Source organism: Pipistrellus kuhlii, unplaced genomic scaffold (genome assembly GCF_014108245.1).
Source record: "Pipistrellus kuhlii isolate mPipKuh1 unplaced genomic scaffold, mPipKuh1.p scaffold_m20_p_24, whole genome shotgun sequence".
NCBI classification, from domain to species: domain Eukaryota; kingdom Metazoa; phylum Chordata; class Mammalia; order Chiroptera; family Vespertilionidae; genus Pipistrellus; species Pipistrellus kuhlii.
In genome coordinates this window covers 2051175-2072776 of record NW_023425523.1, presented here as the reverse complement: position 1 = coordinate 2072776, position 21602 = coordinate 2051175, and the positions used below count along the sequence as shown (strand labels likewise).

The 21602-nt window shown below is 61.1% G+C and overlaps 1 protein-coding gene across 6 annotated transcripts in view; it reads right to left on the bottom strand.

The window, feature by feature from the left end:
* CDC14A (cell division cycle 14A) overlaps window positions 1-20689 on the bottom strand; it is a 66994-nt gene extending 46305 nt beyond the window's left edge. For 5 of the 6 annotated variants that reach the window (XR_006742560.1, XM_036452686.2, XM_036452687.2 and 2 more), the window contains exons 1-4: window positions 20594-20689; window positions 19100-19190; window positions 10319-10394; window positions 5030-5122 (exon numbers count right to left, since the gene is read on the bottom strand). Coding sequence is in view for 5 of the 6 variants with exons in the window: in XM_036452686.2 (XP_036308579.1) it covers window positions 5030-5122; window positions 10319-10394; window positions 19100-19190; window positions 20594-20642 (309 nt within the window). In the remaining variant the exon portion in view is untranslated. The remainder of the gene's footprint in view (window positions 1-5029; window positions 5123-10318; window positions 10395-19099; window positions 19191-20593) is intronic. The other variant, XM_036452689.2, reaches the window with a different exon arrangement.
* Window positions 20690-21602: the final 913 nt, after the last annotated feature.

Genomic DNA, 21602 nt, shown 5'->3' with positions numbered 1-21602 from the left:
CAGCCACACGGTGCCAGCCACACGGTGCCAGCCACACGATACCATCCCACACGGTACCAGCCACACGGTGCCAGCCACACGGTGCCAGCCACACGGTACCATCCCACACGGTACAGCCTGCACGGTGCCAGCCACGGGTACCTGCTTACCCAGCTGCCCTGAACGCCGTCATGGCAGCAGGACAAGAACGAACGGCCCTGTCGCCAGGGAGGCGCGCGTCTGTCAGGGACCACAGCGCCCGGGCCTGCGACATGGGTCCCGGGTGGAAGAAATGGTGCCGGAGGCTGGTACCAGGGTGGTGGGCGCACACGTACAGATGACGCAGCACAGAACTGTAGGCTTGAACCTGTGCCTTTGTTAGCCACGCCACCCAATGAGCTTAACTGCACGACAGGAAGCAGCAGGAGATCAGTGAGCCTGTGGATATGCCTCCAGCGCGAACCCTGAGTGATTCCACACACTGGACTGACACTCAGACATCACCAGCTCCTTCCAAACGCACTGCTCTGCCCGCACTGGCCCTGGGCTCAGGACTGACTCCAAACCTGGGGCCTGGTGGGCAGGGCAGCCGGCACAGGAGAAAGGTTTTCTTGATGTAAACAGAGAAATAACGGGAAGAACCGTGAAGCAGAAAAGACATGACTCCCTGGCCCTGCCGGCGTGACTCAGCGGTGGAGCATCAAACCATGAACCAGGAGGTCACGGTTCCATTCCCCGTCGGGGCACAGGCCCGGGTTGGGGGCTCCATCCCCAGTGGGGGGCGTGCAGGAGGCAGCCGATCCAGGATTCTCTCTCCTCACTGATGTTCCTATCCCTCTCTCTGAAAAGTCATTAAAAACATTAAAAAGTAAATAAGGAGGCCAAGTTGCACAGGAGGAAGGCCTCCACGCTGGCTGGAGGGGGGGGGGAGAGGGGGGGAGAACCCGGCGGGGTGGGGGCAGGGAGGCCGAGGGGCTGGCTCCCTCGGTCAGGACCCTTGCAGAGGCCCAGCCCCTCGCGGGAGGACCAGACAACCACGCATTCACTAGTAACGGGAGCACGCTCCCGAGGGACCACAGAGAAGCCGCGTGCTCCTTTCCGAGCTGAAGGAGCCTGAGGTGAGATGCTATCCGCTCCCAAGACAGGCCAGGGGCATGGGAACCGAATGCCCCGTCCGCAGCCCAGGCTCGGATCCGCCGCCCCTCCGGGACGGCTCAGAATAGGAAACCAACAATGGGCCCCACAGGAACTGGCTGTTCCCGCTGTGTGTACGGGGCCGTTGCCGGGCGAGGGGGGCACAGGGCGGGTGCGGGTCAGGTGTCCGCAGGGCGGGCGCCCAGGGTGCTTGGCTACGGGACAGGACTGTCCTCCGAGAACACGGCAGAATCAATCACTCCTCAGTGCCCACGCACTGTTAGCCCGGCCCAGCCTGGCTCCGTGGTGGGGCGTCGCCCCAGGAACCAGGAGGTCAGGGTTGGATTCCCGGTCAGGGCACAGGCCCGGGTTGGGGGCTCCATCCCCATCAGAGGGTGTGCAGGGGGCAGCTGATCTGTGATGCTCTCATCATTGATGTTTCTCTCTCCCTTCCTTCCTCTCTGAAATCAGGAAAAACACATACATTTTAGACTGCTTATTCCACTATGATAATGATGGTTTTCTCATGTAGATGTAGGTTTTAATTTTTTAATATTCTTTTTATTATGCACTGGCCGGGCTATTTATACTTTTGAAAGCAGCAACCATGTTCCCTGAACATTTCCGTCCGCTCATGCCAACACGGGAGGACTGAGACCTGTGAAGGCGGCGGCCTCAGGAGAAGGGACGGAAGCCCCGCCAGCAGGGGCGGTGCCCACAGGCCCAACAAAGGCACCAGGGACCGGAAGTCCGCCACCGTCCCCGGGGCTGCTGGGAATGCCCGCCCCTCCCATCACGGCCCCGGGAGACCTCGCCGCTCCCCCCCACCCCACAACTCAGTCCACACAGCTCTGTCCTGGAGAAAGTCAGTGATTTCTCAAGGCTGCTGCTAAGGCTCCAAAAAAGGCGAGAGCAAGCTGTGGGAGCATGTACAGTGTGCCGTACTGAATACGGTGCGTGTGTGTGTGTGTGTGTGTGTGTGCACGGTACCAGCCACACGGGACCAGCCTGAGAGCTTTTTAACATATATATATATTATTTCAGAGAGAAAGAGAGAGGGAAAGAGACAGAAGTATCAATGATGAAAGAGAATCATAGATCAGCTGCCTCCTGCACGCCCCCCGCTGGGGACTGAGCGCACAGCCCGGGCCTGTGCCCTGACCGGGAATCGAACCCTGACCTCCTGGTTCACAGGTTGATGCCCAACCACTGAGCCTCGACCGCCGGGCACTGAGAGCCTGTTTAGGACCCAGGAGAACAGAAACCAGAGATTCCTGGAAAGACGGTTTATTCCGTTAAACGTGAGGAGCGACCCTCCGGCGGACGAAAAGCATTTTCCTCGCCCGCAGCCATACGGGATCCCAGCCAGGGCGCCCGCCCCGGCCGCAGGCTCAGAGCTCCCAGCTGCGCGGTCGGCCGGTGAGGTGTGAGGGCCCTGACCTCCTCCAGAGCCACCAAAGACCCCAGGGAGAGCGCCCGCCCCGCCCTCCTGCAGGCGATTAGCACCCCGCGGTCTCGCCCTCCGGCTGTGGAAGGAAGGAGCTGGGGACCGGCAGCTGCCGGGCCCAGGAACAGGCCCCGGAGCACACGCGTGGTGGCTGCCTAAGAACCCGGAGGCCAAGGCCTCTGTCCTGAACCAACAGTTTATGTTATTTTAGGCTGATGCTCAACCACTGAGCCACACCGGCCAGGCTCTGCACTTAACTTTTAAAGCCAAACCAGGGCTTTTAATGTCCGCTCCTCAGACACACGCTCTCCCTCCTTCGGCCGTCACGGCCTGGTCCCCCCACACACACCCCGCCTTGACCCCATCGCTGTCTGTGAACATACGAAGGCCCTCCCCCACGCAGAGGGGGGGGACAGAAACGCAGGTGCATCGGGGAGGAGCTCACATGGGTGACCGGCAGGAAGCCACGCCCGGCTGCCAGGGAGGAGCCGGCTGCCAGCGCTGGTGGCCTGGCCGGCAGGGCGCAGGGGCTGACTGTCGGCCTGGGAACCAGGAGGCCACGGTTCCATTCCCGCTCAGGGCACAGGCCGGGGGTGTGGGCTCCATCTCCAGTGGGGGGCGTGCAGGAGGCAGCCGATCCATCGCTCATTATTGATGGTTTCTCTCTCTCTCTCCCTCTCTGAAATCAATAAAAAATGTATTAAAAAAAAAATGAAAGAAAAGAAAAGAAAGGTCGGTGGCTGCACCACACTGTGAATGTGCCTGATTCCATGGCCGTACACGTCACACGGGTCAGGAGTCATCGCAAGAAAGCAAGCCCGTAACTCTGGATGATGACACGTGTTCACTGGACTCCACCTCCAATCTGATCGTTTTCAGAGTTTTCCTCTGACGTGACCTCCCTCCCTCCCTCCCTCCCTTCCTTCCTTCTTTCCTTCCTTCCTTCCTGTGGGGTCGTTCCCTTTTCCATTCATTTGCTCAATGTTTATCAGGCACCTGTGATGTGCCGGGCACAGCTCTAAGCTCCATGCTCAGCGTCCAGACACACAGCCCCCTCGTCCTGCAGCCTGGCAGCACCCCACCCTCCCCGACACCGGCCGCCCCTCCTCCTCTCTCTCTGGACGCCCCCACCCGGACGGCCCTGTGGCTCAGCGGCCGGACCGCCCTGTAGCTCAGCGGCCGGACGGTTGAACGTTTTACCGCCTCCCAGACACAGCAACGCGTGGAGCCAGCAAGGCCCCCGCCTTCTGGTCTGGGAAAGAGATAAGCAACCAGCAAACACGTCCACGACTCAGATAAGCCAGACGGGAGCCACGGAGACGAAGGGGGGGGCACCTGGGAGGGGGCTCTGCGGAGGGACCATCAGGAGAAACAGGGGCCGGAGGGCTGGGGTGGGACACTGCGGGGGACGGAGCCGGCGAGGCCTCTGCCGGGAGCACGCTCGGGGTCCCACGGGGGAGGCCTCAGGGACCGGAGCATCTGTCCTCTAAAGATCTTAGCAGTTTTTGAGGGAGAGAGCGACAGGGATGTGAGAGAGAAACGCCGATCCGCTGCCTCCTACCAGGGATGGAGGCTGGCCTGGGTCCTGACCGGGAATCGAACCAACAGCCTTTCCGTGTCCCGGACGACGCCCCGCCAGCGGAGCCACGCCGGCCGGCGGGGGGAGGATGGTGAGCGCGGAGCCCAGAGAGGCGGACGGGCGGGCCGGGAGGATTCGGCGGCCCCGGGAAAGAGGTCGGACGCCAGGCCAGGAGCGGGGCATCCTGGATGGGGCAGTGACCCCGTTTCCTTTGTGCTCGTGAAGGGCCGCTCTGGTCTGGACAAAGGAGGGAGCGGAGGAGGGCGTGATCGCCATGGGGCAGTGATAGGTCTGGAGGCAGAGCTGCCCAAACCACTGACCAGCCTGCAAACACGGCTCCCAGTCCCCCCGCTGCTCTCAGAGTGAAAGCCACCTCCCGCCGGCGCCGCACACAGCCCCGTCTCTCGGAACTGGGGGGAACTCGGACGCCATCGGACCCCCACCCCGTCTCGCTTTACAGAGCAGGAACCCGGAGGAAGCCAGCGATGGCGGCTCTGCCCTCCCCCCGGCCACACGAGCGAGGAAGCACTTTCAGTTCCCGCTCAGGACTCCGCGTGCCAAGGCCAGGAACATTTCAAAAAAGGAACATCTCAACAGCCTTCTAATAGATATGTTTTTGCTGGAAATACCCTCTCTGGGGATGCTTTTTGCTCTAACACCTGCACTGCCCTGGAATCCCAGCCACACCGCGCGGCTCCCAGAACCCGCCATCGGCTACGAAATTAAAACCGCAGAGGGCACTGCCCACAGGTACCAGGTCCACTCTCTCCATCCGGTCGGCTGCCCCCCACCGGCTGCGGACAGGGGACGGAGGGGACGGGGGGGGGGGACAGAGGGGATGGAGGGGACAGCGTCGGCACCCCAGAGAGCAGCCGCCACCCGGTACTCACGGCGTAGGCACCGATCAGGAATGCTGCGTTTGCTCTTTTCCGCTGGTCAAAGCAGGTGTAATGCACTATTTTCTTTCTTGACAAACTGTAGGACTAGAGAGAGACGGGGGAGAGTTAGGGCGGCCACAGCGACCGGCTGACAGATGCGAGACACCCCCTCTCTCAGCTCTCCGAGGCGGCCCCGGGAGCCGGCACACCAGGGTCTCTGCGGCGTCTGAACCGGTGCCGGGGCGCGGGGTTCCCAGCCCGGACTCTGCAGCCCCACGCGATGGAAGAGCTGGCATCGGACCGCGTGTCTCTCCGGGAAAGCAGACGCGTACGTTGGAAATAACTGAGTTACTGACGAGCATCTTTGTCAGCAGAAACCGTCTCTGAGGATTTACTCTTCCACGTCAAGTCCTTCGTCACGCCCGCACACCGGAGGAGCGGCTCTGCCGGGCGCATCGTGTAGCTGGCCGTGGCCGTGGCCGCCAGTCCACTTCCGCGTTAACACGTGTAAGCGCCCGCATGAATGAGAGCACCGCGCTAACGTTTTCCGTCTAACGAGCCCGATGCAAAGCCCCTCTTCATGACTGGAGATCCACGGAGTGGCCAGGTTATTAGGATCTCTGAACGCATAATCATCTGGCCACTCCATGGATATCCTATAGAATAAAAGGCTAATATGCAAATGGTCCCCTCCACCAGGAGTTTGACCAGCAGGCAGGCCGGCCAACCGCCCATGTCCCCTCCCCCTGGCCAGGCTGGCCGGACCCCACCCATGCACGAATTCATGCACCAGGCCTCTAATATATATATATATATAGCCACATATATAATCCGGCCACTCAGTGTAAATGGTTAATAGAAAAAGATGAACCACCCACGGGATTATATCAGCAAACATCTTACTACAGCTGCCGGGTATTAAATTCACAGATTCAAACAGGCATGGAGCGCCTGCTGCACGCCAGGCAATGTGCTACGTGCTCAAGCACTCAGCAGGACCCAACATGAGCAGCGTGGTGCGTGTGGCCATGCCAGACGGAAGAGACTGTGCAAGCGGAAAGGCCGGTTAAAGCGAGATCAAAGAGTTAATCAGAACTCAGACATAAAACAGGGAGCTCGGCAAGAGTCTCTCCGTTTCCTCATTTCCGACATGATAGCGTGTCTCGTTGTTAGCTCTCACTGGGGGATATTTTCTCCATGGTTTTTTCATGAGAGCAGAAGGGGGAGGAAAGGAGAGAGAGAGAGACACATCCACTGGTCGCCTCCCGTACACACCCTGACCAGGGGTGGGGCGCGAACCCACAACCCAGGTCCGCGGCCTTGACCGGGAACCAAACCCGAGACCCTTTAGTGCGAGGGCCAACGTTCTAACCACTGAGCAACACCAGCCGGGACCCAAAGTGACCGCAGTTCCACAAACGGTTCTCATGACACAGACACGGAAGTGGCCATACGTATCCACAGCCTGGCACTGACCACCACACCCAGAGGCCCCTCGGGGATGTAACGGAGCTCCACGCTCCGCCCTCCGTGTCCCGGACCCATGACCACTGGAGGAACACAAACCAGTGCATGGTGACTGATGACGGGGAGACGGTGCGTGAGGTCCTCCCGCCCAGCCCCGGCCGGCCTCCCTCTCCGGGGTCACTGCCCCAGCCCTGCACCAGCAGCACCGTCCCACGGAAGGCCATCTGGTGCCCGAATGAAAACGCTCGGGCATAACAAAACCTCTTTTACAGCAAAGCCTCCTTTATAGCAAAACGCTGTGCCAGCTCAGGTTCAGGCCCGGTTGGGCATGTAGGGGAGGCCACTGATCAGTGTTTCTCTCTCACGTCCGTGTTTCTCTCAAACAAACAAACAAACTGCTGGTGGTGAGGATAAATTCCGTTTTTTTTTAAAGTAGCATTCATGCCCCCAAAACGGGTCTGAGGACTGCCCGCAGCCCAGGCGCCCCGTTCGCGGGGTCTGGGCGCGGTGACGGGGGCTGAGGAAGTGGTATTTGGTCTCTCAGCGGGAGCGGAGCCGGAGCTGAGTGTGAAGCGCGCGGCTGACAGCGGGGGGCAGAGGGGAAGCCCAGGCACTCGCTGGAAACGCTCCCCTGATGACAACGGGGAGCTGGTGGCCACGGCGGCGGCAGACAGACCAGCAAGGACCAGCGGGCGACCTTCCTGACAGGTGCGGGCATTGTCCAACAGGGTCAGGAGCCCCGGCCGGTCAGGGAAAGAGCCTCGTTCTGCAAACGGAAAGGTCCTGGGTTCGGTTCTGATCAGGGCACAGGCCTGGGTTGGGGGCTCATTCCCCGGGAGGAGGCGTGCAGGAGGCAGCCGGTCCGTGATGCTCTCTCATCATGGATGCTTCTCTCTCCCTCCCTCCCCCTTCCTCTCTGAAATCCATAAACATGTATACTTTCCAAAAAGGTAAAGAAAGAGGAGATAAAAGGTGGGCCTTCGTATTTCCCATCTATCCATTCACATCCTCCACCTCCAGACGTTCCCACCCCCACTGCGTCCCTGAGCGAGAGGAGAGCTTCGGCCCTCGCGTGAGAACGCTGACAGCACACACACACACACACACACACACACACACGTACACATACACACACACATATATATATATACACACACATACACATATATACACACGTACACACACACATATACACACACATATATACACACACATATATACACATATATACACACATACACATATATACACATATACACACATACACACATATACGTACACACACGTACACATACACATATATACACACATACACACATATATACATACACACATACACACATACACACACATACACACATATATATACACACGTACACACACATACACACACATACACACACATATATACACACACATACACACACACAAACACACACACACACACACACACACTTAACGGCACTCAAAGTCCCCGAGGGCGAGGACGGAACGGCGTAAATCACGGCGTTGGCCTTGACCCCAGACAGGCACTTCCTGTCCGGGAAGCAGAGCCTGTGACAGGGTCCTCATGGGGTGGCTCCGAGTGGGATCCAGCCCCGGTGACTCTGTGATGGAGGCGGGACGGGCCACAGGCCGATCCATCGCAAACAGCCCGCCGTCCTTGGCCGCGGTGCCGTGCACACGCCATGCTTGGTCAGGAGGTCCCAGACCACCGAGCCATTCAAACCCCAAAGGTGAGCGAGGCAATGAAGCTCGAAGCCAAAACGCAAGAACCAAGGAGTCCACGCCTGCGGGAAGGCGTCTGCGGGCAGGAGGGTGGCTCGGTGAGGACACCGGTGTCATTTCCTGTGCCCCCGCCTGGCCGGGCCGGGCTGGGGAGACCCCGTGCAGCCTGGGGAACGTGCTAATCAAACAGGCGCAGCCGTGCACCCCACGCCGGCCGCCCGGTGACCAGGCCAACCCAGCCATGGCCGCAGCCACCAGCGTCTCCATAGAAACTGCAAAAGCCAGCAAAGGCGCTAACGGCCCCCCTGTGCGCAGCCAGCACCTGTGCGTGGTTACCTCCAGCTTGCCCAGGAAGGGGATATTCTGGAACGTTCTCTTGGGCTGCGCACAAAACAAAGCACGGTTACGTCTATGCTCAGCGCACCCAGGTGACGGGGGTTGGGGGGATGGGGTCTCAGCAAAAAGGAAAAGGCGTCTGGGCGGCCCCTGGCGGTCCAGACCCACGCCCTTAGCGTCTGAGTCACACATCCGAGCATCATGGGAGCAGGAGTCCTACGGATCCTGTGGCCCACAGCACGGCCCGGGGGGGGGGGGGGGGGGGCTCTACAAAAGGGGTTCCCCTCGCCCGGCCGGCGGGGCTCCGCGGCTGAGCGTCCGCCTATGAACCAGGAGGTCAGGGCAAGATTCCCGGTCAGGGCACCTGCCTGCGTTGCAGGCTCCATCCCCAGTGGGGGGCGTGCAAGAGGCAGCTGATCCATGATTCTCTCTCATCATCAATGTTTCTTTCTATCTTTCTCTCTGAAATCAACAAAAATACTTTTTTTAAAAATAGGTCGTTCCTCCTGCTGGGGATTTCTGAATGGCCACAAGGGTCCCAAGTCTTGCAAACGCCAACGGGAGCTCCCCGCCACGTGAATTCACGCTGCCCGGAGCCCCTGACCCCTCCCTAATCCGCAGGAACTGCCTCCAGGAGGAAGCTCGCTCCCCCCACCCCCGAGCCCGTGACCTGAAACCGAAGATAACCCGTGAGGAAATCTCAACACGCCTTTGTGGTGGTACGAGCGGGTGGTCTGATCGCGACAGCAAAGGGCTTTTGTGTGCAGGCACCGATCCGGGGCGGGGCTGGCCAGCTAGAGTTACCGCGATCCCCTCGGCACCGGGCGTCGCCGGCCCACCATCTGCCGGGCACCTGTGCTCCGCACAGGCGCCGTTTCACCGGGCCCGCCTCCCCACGCCGCCCAGAGGGCCCCGGGACTCGTGTGTGTCTGCCATCGCATCTCTGTCAACATGCTCTCCGGCCTTTGAAAAGCATCCTCCGGGGACGGTAACTGGCCTGCTGGTTCTTCAGACCCGGTTTCTAGTGAGTGTTTTTAAATCGCTGCCCTAGAACGTCCCCCTTTTTCAGTAGTAATGCTCTTAGATTTCCCCTCCGCCCCCGGCCAGGGTTTTGATTTTCTCCGGGAAAAAGTGAAGCCAATCGTTAAAACTGTATTGGCTATTTTAGAAGAAGCTGGCGGAGCCATATCATGTTTATAAAACTTGCAGATTATTGGCCGAAACCGGTTTGGCTTAGCAGTAGAGCGTGGGTCTGCGGACTGAAAGGTCCCAGGTTCGATTCCAGTCAAGGGCATGTACGTTGGTTGCGGGCACATCCCCGGTAGGGGGTGTGCAAGAGGCAGCTGGTCGATGTTTCTCTCTCATTGACGTTTCTAGCTCTCTCCCTTCCTCTCTGTAAGAAATCAATAAAATATATATTAAAACTTGCAGATTGTTGAATGGGTAGCAAAGATTTGAATGACTACGTTTGAAGAGGGTATTCTGTTTTTTTTAAATACCACTTCTGCCCGGCTGGTGTGGCTCAGGGGTGGAGCACTGACCTATGAACCCGGGGTCAAGGTTCGATTCCCGGTCGATGACACATGCCCGGGTTGTGGGCTCAATCCCCAGTGTGAAGCCCCTGCACCCCCCTATCCCCCACCCCCGGACCCAGGTCACCGCACGACGGGTACACCGCACCCCGTCGGCCGGAGCTCAGAGCTCAGTGCGGGGTGTGGAGGCCCGGGGGGGGGGGGGGGGGGTGCCGGGAGACGGCACCAGAACACCCACCTTCAGCTTCTTGTTCAGCTTGCAGCAGTATCTGTACACCATGGCCAGGTTCAGGGGTCCGAAATCTGCATAGAAGCTGAGATTAGGACAAAAACGGGAGTTAATGAAACTGAGACTTTTGTTCTCGTTAAAGCTGCTGTCGGGTTTCAGTTATCCTCAGGCAAAGGGCCCGTTTGCAGCTGACTCGTGGAAATCCAAAGGGCCGTCTCGCACTGGGGAGCCACCTGCACAGCTTGGGTTCCCCCTCCTCTCCTCTCTCTGACCGGCCCGGACCTCCCCCTGCCAGGCGGCGCGAGAACCCCACCCACAAGGCACACACGTGGCCCGCTGGCGGGTTTACTTCCTCATCTTAAAGCTCGTGGGCTCCGGTTCCAACCGCTCCCCGCAGACCTCGCTCTCCACTCGCTCTCCCGGGCTCTGTAACGTGCACACACGGCTCCTCTCCCTCTCTCCGCCCCGGCATGTCCCCGGCACGCTGTCAGTCTGCAGACCACCCAACCCCGAGGAGAACAGCTCCTGACCTGACGCCAGCACCGCCTTCTCCGCCTCCCACTCCCTGCTCACCCTCCCACCTACAGGTGCTCCCGCCACCCGGGTGAGCGTCCTCACAAGCTGGCGAGCCCGGCCAGCGTGGCTCAGACGCTGAGCATCAGCCTACGACCCAGGAGCTCCCAGTTCCATCCCCCGTCCGTTCACACACCTGGGCTCCGGGCCCGACCCCCATTTAGGGGCCGAGCAGGAGGCAGCCGATGGATGGTCCTCTCTCTTCATTGATGTTTCTCTCTCATCGATGTTTCTAACTCTCAATCCCTCTTCCTTGCTCTTTGTAAACAAATCAATAAAAGATATTAATCCAAGAACGTTGACAATACAAAAAAAAAAAATTTAACTGCTTTATAAGTGGATGAAAAACAAGGCTCCAGTGTCTTCCCAACGCTGCTGGCGTCTGTCTGCTCGCTCGCTCACTCGCTCACTCAGCGGGGTCTTTACACAAAGCTGCTGACCGCCCTTCCCTGCCACACGGCGCTCACCGCCCAAGGAGACGCCGAGCCAGTGTGTTATTCCAGCCGCAGCGGCCTCCGGTGCAGAGGGTCATGTCACCGTGGGCACGTGTGCACGTGTAAAACGTGGCTGCTGTTCACCCGCCAGCCCTCCGGGCCACACACGCCACTGCCGAGCAGTCTCCCCATCACCCGGCCATTATCAGCATCCCTCCAGCCAGACGGGAACGCTCCTGTGCCTGGCTGAGGCTCAGGACAGGCGAGCTTCAAAAACGCCGGACTGCTCAGCAGACCCTGACCGACGACCAAAGCGCCGTCCGAGTGTCCGCCGAGCCCGCCCGCCCGGTGCAGCTACGAGGCGCCCCAGCCCCACACCCGGCACAGAGACCCCGATGGGAAACGGGGAAGCAGGGGGGTCTGGTCCACACTGCACGGCTCCGGTCCCTGGGCTGGCATCCTGGCCTGTCGGGGCCACCACAGCCTGACCTACCGAACGCTGCTGACATCGCCGGCTCCTGACGTTCCTTCCTGATCACCAAGGATCTAACCTGCACGCTTCCTACCCTATCACATCCCTTCGCCTCCCTGGCCAATGTGCATATTACAGGCTTTTAGACGCCGAGAGGCCAGATGATGAGGATCTCTGAACGCATAATCATCTGGCCACCCAGTGTGTGTGTGTGTGTGTGTGTGTGTGTGTGTGTTTTAGAGGCCCAGTGCATGAATTCGTGCATGGGTGGGGTCCAGCCAGCCTGGCCAGGGGGAGGGGACATGGGCAGTTGGCCAGTCTGCCTGCTGGTGGGACTCCTGGCAGAGGGGATAATTTGCATATTAGCCTTTTATTCTATAGGATAGACACGGAGTGGCCAGATGATTGTGCGTCCAGAGATCACCATCATCTGGCCCCTCCGTCGACGTGACCGTATTTGATTTACACACCTTATCGCAGGTGAAAAGGGGGCGCTGTGGAAGGCAGCCTCCAAATGACCTGATCTTAAATTCCTGCCGGGCAGGTCCCGGAGGGCAGCCACCTCCCAGACACGGACCTTTTTTAGGAAAAGGTTTCTCTTTGCCTCGAGCAAGCCCCGCCCTTGTTCTCGTGCCTCCAGGCTAACGTGCCTTTGAAACAAGTGAAAAAGCACCTTCCACCCTGACCGGTGTGGCTCAGTGGATGGAGCGTCGGCCTGCAAACTCAAGGGTCCCGGGTTTGATTCCGGTCAAGGGCATGTGCCTTGGTTGCGGGCACATCCCCAGTGGGGGGTGTACAGGAGGCGGCTGACGGATATTTCTCTCTCGTCAGTGTTTCTAATTCTCTATCCCTTTCCCTTCCGCTCTGCAAAAAATCAATAAAATATTTTTTTTTAAAGGAAAAAAGAAAAAGAAAGAAAAAGCACCTTCCAGGGAGCTCAACTACCCTGGAACCCGAGCCCGCCTCGCCTGCTCGAACCTCCTGTGACCTGCCTCGCGTTCCCTCCTTCGTGCCGAGCGCTCAGCCGGCTTTCCCTGCAGCGTCCGGCCACCGTCATCCGCGTGGCGCCAACGCCTTCAGGTAACACTCCTCGCTGGGTCGGCATGTTCGTGACCCGGGGCAGGCGGCGGAGCCCCATCCTGCTCCGCTGCAGCTTCTGCTAAACGGCTCGGGCCCCAAAACCAGGCGGCCGGTCCGACGGCACCGGCACCTCCCGGCGTCGTGGTCTGCAATCCGTGACCTCCCTCCTGGGAGCAAGTCAGTCAGTGACACCCCCTGGGGCGCTGAGACGGGGGACACCAGGCTCAGGAATGCACCGGGAGGCTCCTTTCCCTCCCAGGGGACATTCCCGGGCGGTGTGGTCAACCCGTCCGTCCACCGCAGGGAGGAGGGCGAGGGGGCCGCGCAGACGGCAGACACGTGGCTTTGGTAGGAAACAGAAGGATGAGCTCTGCCGGCGGGGCTCTGGGGCTGAGCGTCGACCTATGAACCAGGAGGTCAGGGTTCGATTCCCGGTCAGGGCACAGGCCCGGGGTTGGGGGCTCCATCCCCAGTGGGGGGCGTGCAGGAGGCAGCCGATCCGTGACCCTCTCTCATCACTGATGTTTCTCTCTCCCTCTCCCTGCCTCTCTGAAATCAGAAAACAAAAGAAAAGCACTAAAAGACACCAGGTGTTGAGCAAACAGACACGATCGGCGACATAAGCAGAGCGCCCCGGTGGCCCTGGAAGTACGTAGGTGATTAATAAAATTCGGTGTTTTAAGTAAATCAGAGCCCGTGCTCAGAAGCCCCGCCTCCCGCACTCCGCGCAGCGAGCCCAGCTCCGTCCGAGCCAGAGAGGAACCTGAGACGGAGCCGCCCACCGCCTCCACGGGCTCCAAAGCGACGTATTATCTCGGCGTCCAGGCCGGCTCCGTCTGCTTCTGCGAAAGACCTCAAAGGACAGGTCCTCTCTGCCCCTCGCTGCAGACACACACGCCCTTTATTTTGTCTTCATCCCCAGCACCGAGCACCAAGAGGCGGCCCCTCCTTCCGATGTGCATATGGGGCCGCCTTCAAGGCGCCACCGTCTGCCACTCACCCAACACAGAAACCCTGAATTCACCCTCCATTGCTCCTCCTCCTTCTCCTTCTCCTCCTCCTCCTCCTCCTCACGGGTCATCTGGTCAACCCATCCTTCCTGGCCCCTCCCCCACCTGGCCTTTCTGTTCCTGTTGCTACAGCCTGAGCTAACCCCGGCCACCACCCCGCCTGCCAGCCACCACCCCGCCTGCCCACGGCCCCCCTGCAGCCACAGGAGCGCTGTGCTGAAGCCCGGCTGTGGTCGGTCTCTCTGCCACTCACACACCAGCACCACCGAGACCCAAATACCTTCCCCTAACGCAGTCCCAGCCCCGTGGCCAGCCTGCCCATGACCCCTATGCACCCAAATATTCCGCCTCCCCTAACAGAATGTGCTGTTCCCAAACAGACTTTTCTTTTTCTTTATTCCTCCCTTCCTTCCTCCTTCCCTTCCTTCCTTCCTTCCTTCCTTCCTTCCTTCCCTCCCTTGCTTCCTTCCTCCCTCCCCTCTTCCCTACCTTCTCCATCACTCATCACTCAGCTAACATTTCCTGAGCACCATCTGTGTGCCAGGCACTGCGCTGGAGGTAGGGACACAACAGTAAGCCAGCCGGGCAGTACTGGTCCCCGCAGAGACCATCACAGACCCTTCGCTCTCCCACACCCTGCAAAGCCAGCTCCGACGTCGCTGAGATGTCATCACCCTGGCGGTGACCACCTCTTTCTCTCTAGGACTCCTGCACGTGCATGTGCAGCTTCTGGCGTTGACTGCTCTGTGCTTGTGTTCACTTCCTTCTTTATGTCTTCGAGTGGCCCCGAAGCAACGGCGGTGCTGAGGGAAACCTGTCCCATTGGGGGGTTAGCGTCCTCTGCAGCCGCCTGCAACCACCTCCGCGGTTTCAGAGGTGCTTTTGTCACGTCCCACAAACACGTCAGGTGTTTCTGTTTTGTTTTTCATCACCAAGGCGCATGGAGCTGTGGCTACGTAAAACTCATTGGCTTCTGGCCCTCGATTGTGTATATGAACTTACAAATGAGAACAGCTCACGCCTTAGAAACCTACATCAAACAGAAGGGGCTGCCCTGTGGTGACGTGGGAGGGCCGGTCCGCTCTCGCCCCTGGAGCCCCCGCAGCCCATTGGGGCTCCCTCAGGCTGCTGGTTGAGACCGGCCCTCTTTTAAGGGCGCCCTGAGCACCTCAGTGAAAACCTGCTTTGTCACCAGCTCTGTGGGAGGAGCTGACAAGAACTTGTCCCCAGGAGGACGAGACCCACTGGGAGTGCCAGAGGCCAAGGCAGCAGGTGTTGGCATAAATCAGGGTCCAGGCAGCAGCCTGGGACTCCAGCGGGCCCCAGCCCCAGGTGCTGCCTGGCGCGTGTGCACAGATCCGTGTATGCACAGATGAGAGTGTGCACAGATGCGTGTATGCACAGATGCACGTGTGCACAGATGCGTGTATGCACAGATGCGTGTATGCACAGATGAGAGTGTGCACAGATGCGTGTATGCACAGATGCACGTGTGCACAGATGCGTGTATGCACAGATGCGAGTGTGCACAGATGAGTGTGTGCACAGATGAGAGTGTGCACAGATGCGTGTATGCACAGATGCACGTGTGCACAGATGCGTGTATGCACAGATGAGAGTGTGCACAGATGCGTGTATGCACAGATGCACGTGTGCACAGATGCGTGTATGCACAGATGCGAGTGTGCACAGATGAGTGTGTGCACAGATGAGAGTGTGCACAGATGCGTGTATGCACAGATGCACGTGTGCACAGATGCGTGTATGCACAGATGCGTGTATGCACAGATGCGAGTGTGCACAGATGAGTGTGTGCACAGATGCGCGTGTGCACAGATGCGAGTGTGCACAGATGCGCGTGTGCACAGATGCGTGTGTGCACAGATGTGAGTGTGCACAGATGTGTCTCCTTCCTCATCACCTACCCCAGCGAGTAGGCTGTTAGTCACAGGCACAGGTGCACACCCCACAGGCACACGCCTAGAACTCGGTGTGCGAAGCAGCTCGGACAAAAGTGACGCGAACAGCGTTGTTGTCACCCTCGCCGGGCTCCGTGTGCAGGGGCTCCCTGGGGCCGCAGGTGACGCGGCCTGAGCTCTGGCTCTGACCCTGGCCTGCGATCCCAGCCCAGGAGCTGGGCCGCTCTCAGCCGCCGCCTCTGGCTGCCTTTTACTCAGCCGCTCAGGCTGGGGCAGAACACGTGAGCGCTCCTCACACCAGCCCCTCGTCTAACAAACCGCCTGCCCTACGCACGAGGCCACCGTGTGACTCTCCGCCCGGCCATGAGCACCCCCTCCCTCGGCCGCCTGCACGGGACACGCCGAGCCCCGAGCCCCAGCCTCAGCCTCAGAGGGCGCGCCTCCAGCTCCCCCAGTGGTTCCCGCGCGGGGCGCACACCTCCCTCCCCCCCACTTCCCCTCCCCGCCACTTCCCCTCCCCGCACCCCAGGGCGATGTGATGTGTCAGGGGGGCGACTCCAGAAGGAGTTCTCCCCTCGCTGCCACTCTCTCTACACATCAATGGGGAAATACCCCCTGATGAGAATTTAAAAAAAACAAAAGAACAACCCTCACGCTATCCACGGCGGTCTCCCTGCCAGCCTTTCTCAGGAGACAGCAGAAATAGGAATTACAGGGATGCCGAAGTGTAGCCTTACTCTAAAACGCCAACAAACCAGCGGCCCTCGTCCATCGGCCCACAATCCACTGAGCCACACGGTCTGCTGGGCCCCCGTCTGGCCATCCCAAGAGAAGCCACTCAGGCCTCGGTACGTTCAGACTGCCCGCCTCTGGCTGTGAGTCACTGCGGGACTGGCCATCATGGCACACGCACAGTCCCCTGCGCTCAGACGCCGGGAGGTGCCCAAACCCTGAGCTCGCCAAAAGACGGCCACAGCAATGCGCACTCAGAAACACGCAGGCGGACATCGCCCGGAACCGGGGCGGGACAGGCCACCTGCTCCCGGCTCCGCCCAGCAGCCCAGCTGGAACCCGACTCCGGCCTCAGCCCTCCTGCAGCCACGGGGGCAGGTTCACAGGCAGCAGCCACGCTCCCGTGCCCACGGCCACCACGGGCATCCTGCCCAGCTCCTCTGCCTGAGGCAGAGTCCCCAGACACCGGGTCCGAGCATCCCACGTGAACGTTAGTTTTCCCTCCAATCAAAGACAGGCACCCGCCCTCACCGGTGTGGCTCAGTGGACAGAGCATCGGCCTGCAGACTGAGAGGTCCCAGGCTCGATTCCAGTCGGGATCATGTACCTTGGTTTCGGGCACATCCCCAGGAGGGGTTGTGCAGGAGGCAGCTGATCGACGTTTCTCTCTCATCGATGTTTCTAACTCTCATTCCTCCCTTCCTCCCTGTAAAAAAATAAATAAATAAAAATAAAAAATCAATAAAATATATTAAAAAAAAGACAGGCTCCTGGAGGCCAAGGATGCTCACTCTCACTGCAGTGCCCAGCAGTCCAGGCAGGGCTGCCCAGCTCCCTTTCAACAGGCCAGGCCCCAGGGAGCTAACGAGAGCGACCGCGGCTCAGGCGATGATGCTCATCTCACTGCACATGTAGGTAACACAACAAGAAAGTGAAACTCGCCCACTGAGCCAAACCAGTTAGGGCTGAGCGTCAGCCTGCGGACTGAAGGGTCCCGGGTTCGATTCCAGCCAAGGGCACATGTCCTGGTTGTGGGCTCGATCCCCAGGAGGGGGTGTGCAGGAGGCAGCCAATCAATGATTCTCTCTCATCGTTGCTGTTTCTCTCTCTCTCCCTCCTCCTTCCTCTCTGAAACCAATAAAAATACCCAATATATGTTTTTAGAAAAGAAAGTAAAAGTAAGTGTTTAAGTTGGAATAGCTTAGACGACAGGATTATATGAAACCCCAGTTTCCTTTTTTTCCTAACTTTTAAATTGATTTTAGGAAGAGAGAGAGAAACACCGACCAGTTGCCCACGAGCTGACACCTTCGTTGGCTGGTTCTTGTCTGTGCCCTGACTGAGGATCCACCCTGAACCGGGTCTACTGCAGTGGCCGGCCATCTCATCCGTCCACAGAGCCAAACATCAACAGGACAACAACGGACATTTCTCTGGAGAGCCACATTTTTAAACTTAAACAACTTCTAACGCCACTTCTTCCAAATAGACTGGCCCAGGCCGTGGCATTTTGTGGAAGAGCCACACTCAAGGGGCCAAAGAGCCGCATGTGGCTCTCGAGCAGCAGTTTGCCGACCACGGGTCCAGTGGATGTGGGTCTCCCCCACTGAGCGGCCCGGCCCAGCGCTGCCCCAACCCTTTCAGTAGGAGGGCATCGTCCAGCCCACGGAGTCTCCTTAATCCTGATGCCCTGCTGCTTTCAATGAAGAGAGATTTCCTCTATTTAAATGGTCACTGTGCTTACTGTGTACCGAGATACCTCTTCCTGCGGGTCCCGCACAATAAGCAGGTCCACTCTCTTATGTACACGCTCAGACCCACCTTCCGAAGCAGCGAGGTAACCACAGAAGGCAGACGGCACTCCTCTGCCCGCCCCGAAGGCAGGGCAAAGCACACAGGGTGGGGGCTCGGAGCATTTTTAAAGCACGCCCCCTCAGAGCAAACACCGGATCCAGCTTTCCGAGACAACCAGCCGCACCAACGCAAACTTCCCGCGAGCCAGCAGCGGCCGTGGCCTGCGAGGCTGGAGCCCGGGGACACGCACTGCCCAGGCCTCGGACCCCGGGCCGCTGCAGAGTCCGGCAGGGACCCGGCGGGTCTCCCTGTCCAGCTCTGGGAGGGTTAATCCCCAGGTGCGGTCGATCCTGGTGGTCAGAACTAGTACAGACAGACAGATAGACGGACGCCCGAGGACTGAGGTGTTGACAGGTTCACCTTCTCTTCACTTTCAGCCCTGGCTGGGTGGTGGGTGGTGAGAGCACCCTCCTGCTACCTCAAGGCTGCAGGTTCGATCCCTGGTCAGCGCACATCGCGTCAACAACAAATGAAGGTCTCTCTCTGCGCGTCTGTCTGTCTGTCTGTCTGTCTCTATCCCAAAGGAACACGTTTAAAAGGTAAAATAAAGGCGTGCTTACCCTCCCCGAGCACCTGGCCCTGTTCCTCGCCCGCACCATTGGGGGAAAGTGACTAAAACAGCCAGAAAGTTAGTGGTGTTTCCTCACCAGCTAAAGGGTTGAGAAAAAAGCACACACACACACACACACACACACACAAAACACCCAGAAACTTACTTTTCATAGACCAGCTCCTCGTCGATGGAGAAATAGTGGATATGAACTGTGCTTTTGGGTCTATTCCTTAAAGTAGCAAAATATAAACGATCTGAAAGACAAGTTCAAAAGAGGAGAAACGTGTGAGAAGCGGGGAAGCTGGGGGGGCGGGTGGCGACCACAAGGGGAGGTCACAACAGCCAGAGTTCCCCATTCCTTACCCCCCACCCCCAACCAGCCCCCACACACACACTCACACACACACACACACTCACACACTCACACACACTCACACTCACACTCACAACCACACACACACTCACACACACACACTCACACACACACACTCACACACACACACACACACTCACACTCACACACACACTCACACACACACACTCACACACACACACTCACACACACACACTCACACACACACACTCACACTCACACACACACTCACACACACACTCACACACGCACACACATACACACACACACACACACACACACACACACACACACACGGGGCTCCTCGCGGGAACCTGATCTCCCGGAAGGAGAGACCCAGGGGCCCAGCACCCAGGCGCCCCGGGGGGGGGGGGGGGGGTAAAGGGGAGAGGAAGGGGGGCTCCGGGGCAGAGCAGCGCCCGGGCCGGGGTCAGCTGCGGGGGGAGCGGCTTGGGGAGCCCGGAGGGTCCCCGGTGGGGTGCCCGCCGGCTGGAAGCTGCAGCCGCTGCGGAAGGGGAAGCGGCGCCTGCCCGCGGCCCGGACTCAGAAGAGGAAGGAGGCGGGATGGCCGTGGGGCCGGGCCCGGTCACCGAGAGGGAGAGGCGACTAAGGGCCGCGGCGGGAGGCCGGCCGGCGGGGGGCGGCCGGGGAGGGGAGCCGGGCGGACCGGCCGGGGCGGGGGCCAGCGCGGAGCCGCGGGGGGACGGGTTCCGGGGGGCAGCGAGGCCGGGACGGGGTCCGGGGGGAGGACGAGGTCCGGGGGGCGGGGGCGGGGGTCCCGGGGGGAGGACGGGGGCCGGGGCCGGGGCCGGGGCCGGGGGGAAGGAGCGGGGTGCGGGGTCCGGGGACGGGGTCTGGGTCCGGGGGCGGGGGCGGCGGGGAGGCCGGGGTCCGGGTCCGGGTCCGGGGGCGGGGGCGGCGGGGAGGCCGGGGTCCGGGTGCGGGGACGGGGCCGGAGAAGGCAGGGAGGCCGGGGTCCGGGTGCGGGGACGGGGCCGGAGGAGGCGGGGAGGCCGGGGTCCGGGCGCGGGGCCGGGGGCCGGAGGAGGCGGGGAGGCCGGGGTCCGGGTGCGGGGACGGGGCCGGAGGAGGCGGGGAGGAGCGGGGTGCGGGGTGCGGGGACGGGGTCCGGGTCCGGGGCGGGGGCGGCGGGGAGGCCGGGGTCCGGGTGCGGGGCCGGGGCCGGAGGAGGCGGGGAGGAGCGGGGTGCGGGGTGCGGGGACGGGGTCCGGGTCCGGGTCCGGGTGCGGGGCCGGGGCCGGAGGAGGCGCCCCCGCTCCTCACCTGGCACCAGCTCGCTCGCCCCGCGCAGGTCCCCGGGCTCCGCTGCCATCTTAGGCGGGAGGCGCGCGGGGCCCCGGGGGCGGGCGCCGGGGGGCGGGCGGGCGCCGGGGCCGGGCCGGGCGCGGGGGCGCGGGGCTCAGCGCGCCGGGCGCCCGGGGCACATTCCGCGGGGCCGCCCCGCCCCAGCGCCCGGGGCCGCGGCCGCGGCGATCGGGGCCCGGCAGCCGCTCGGCCGGGCAGACGGGGCCCCCGGCGCCCGGGGCGATCATGGAGGAGCCCCGCCGCCCCGATCGCGCCGTGGCCACTCGCCGGCGGCGGGCAGACTGCGGCCGGGCTGGCGGCCCCGCGGCTGCTGCGCCGGCTCCTCCGCGGCGACTCTTCCTCCTCCGCCTCCGCCTCCGCCTCCGCCTCCGCCTCCGCCCCGGCCGCCCGGCCGCCCACTCCGTCCTCCGCCCGCCGCCCTGGCCGGTCAGCCTCCGGCCGCCCTTAAAGGGCCCGCCCCGCCGTCGCCAGGGCCGCGGTCACCTGGCGCCCGTCGCCAGGGCTTTGTTGGCTCCGCCAATGGCGGGCGGGAGCGGGGCCCGGGCCGCGGGGACCGGGGCCTCCGGACCCGCATCCATGAGTGAACCGGGGCGGGGTGCGCAGCGCCCTCCCTGCCTCTCCGCACCCACGTTCTCCTAAACTCCTGCACATGCACACGCACACATATAGACACACACATGCACACACATGCGCATATATATGCACTGCATGCCTGCATGTATACATGCACACACGTGCGCCGCACACACATGCACATGCGCGCGCACATGCACACAAGGAGACCTCGGCTCTCCTCCCGGCCTCGCCCCGCCCCCGCCCCGCCCGCCGGACGCACCCCTGGGCCCGGGAGGCCGGGGAGGGCCCCGGGGCGGGCGGCTACCTCCGAGCGCCGAGGACCGCGGGCCGGCGTCCTCCGCGCACGCCGCGCCCTGGGAGAAGGAGCGCTTGGTTCTCATCGGGGCGACCG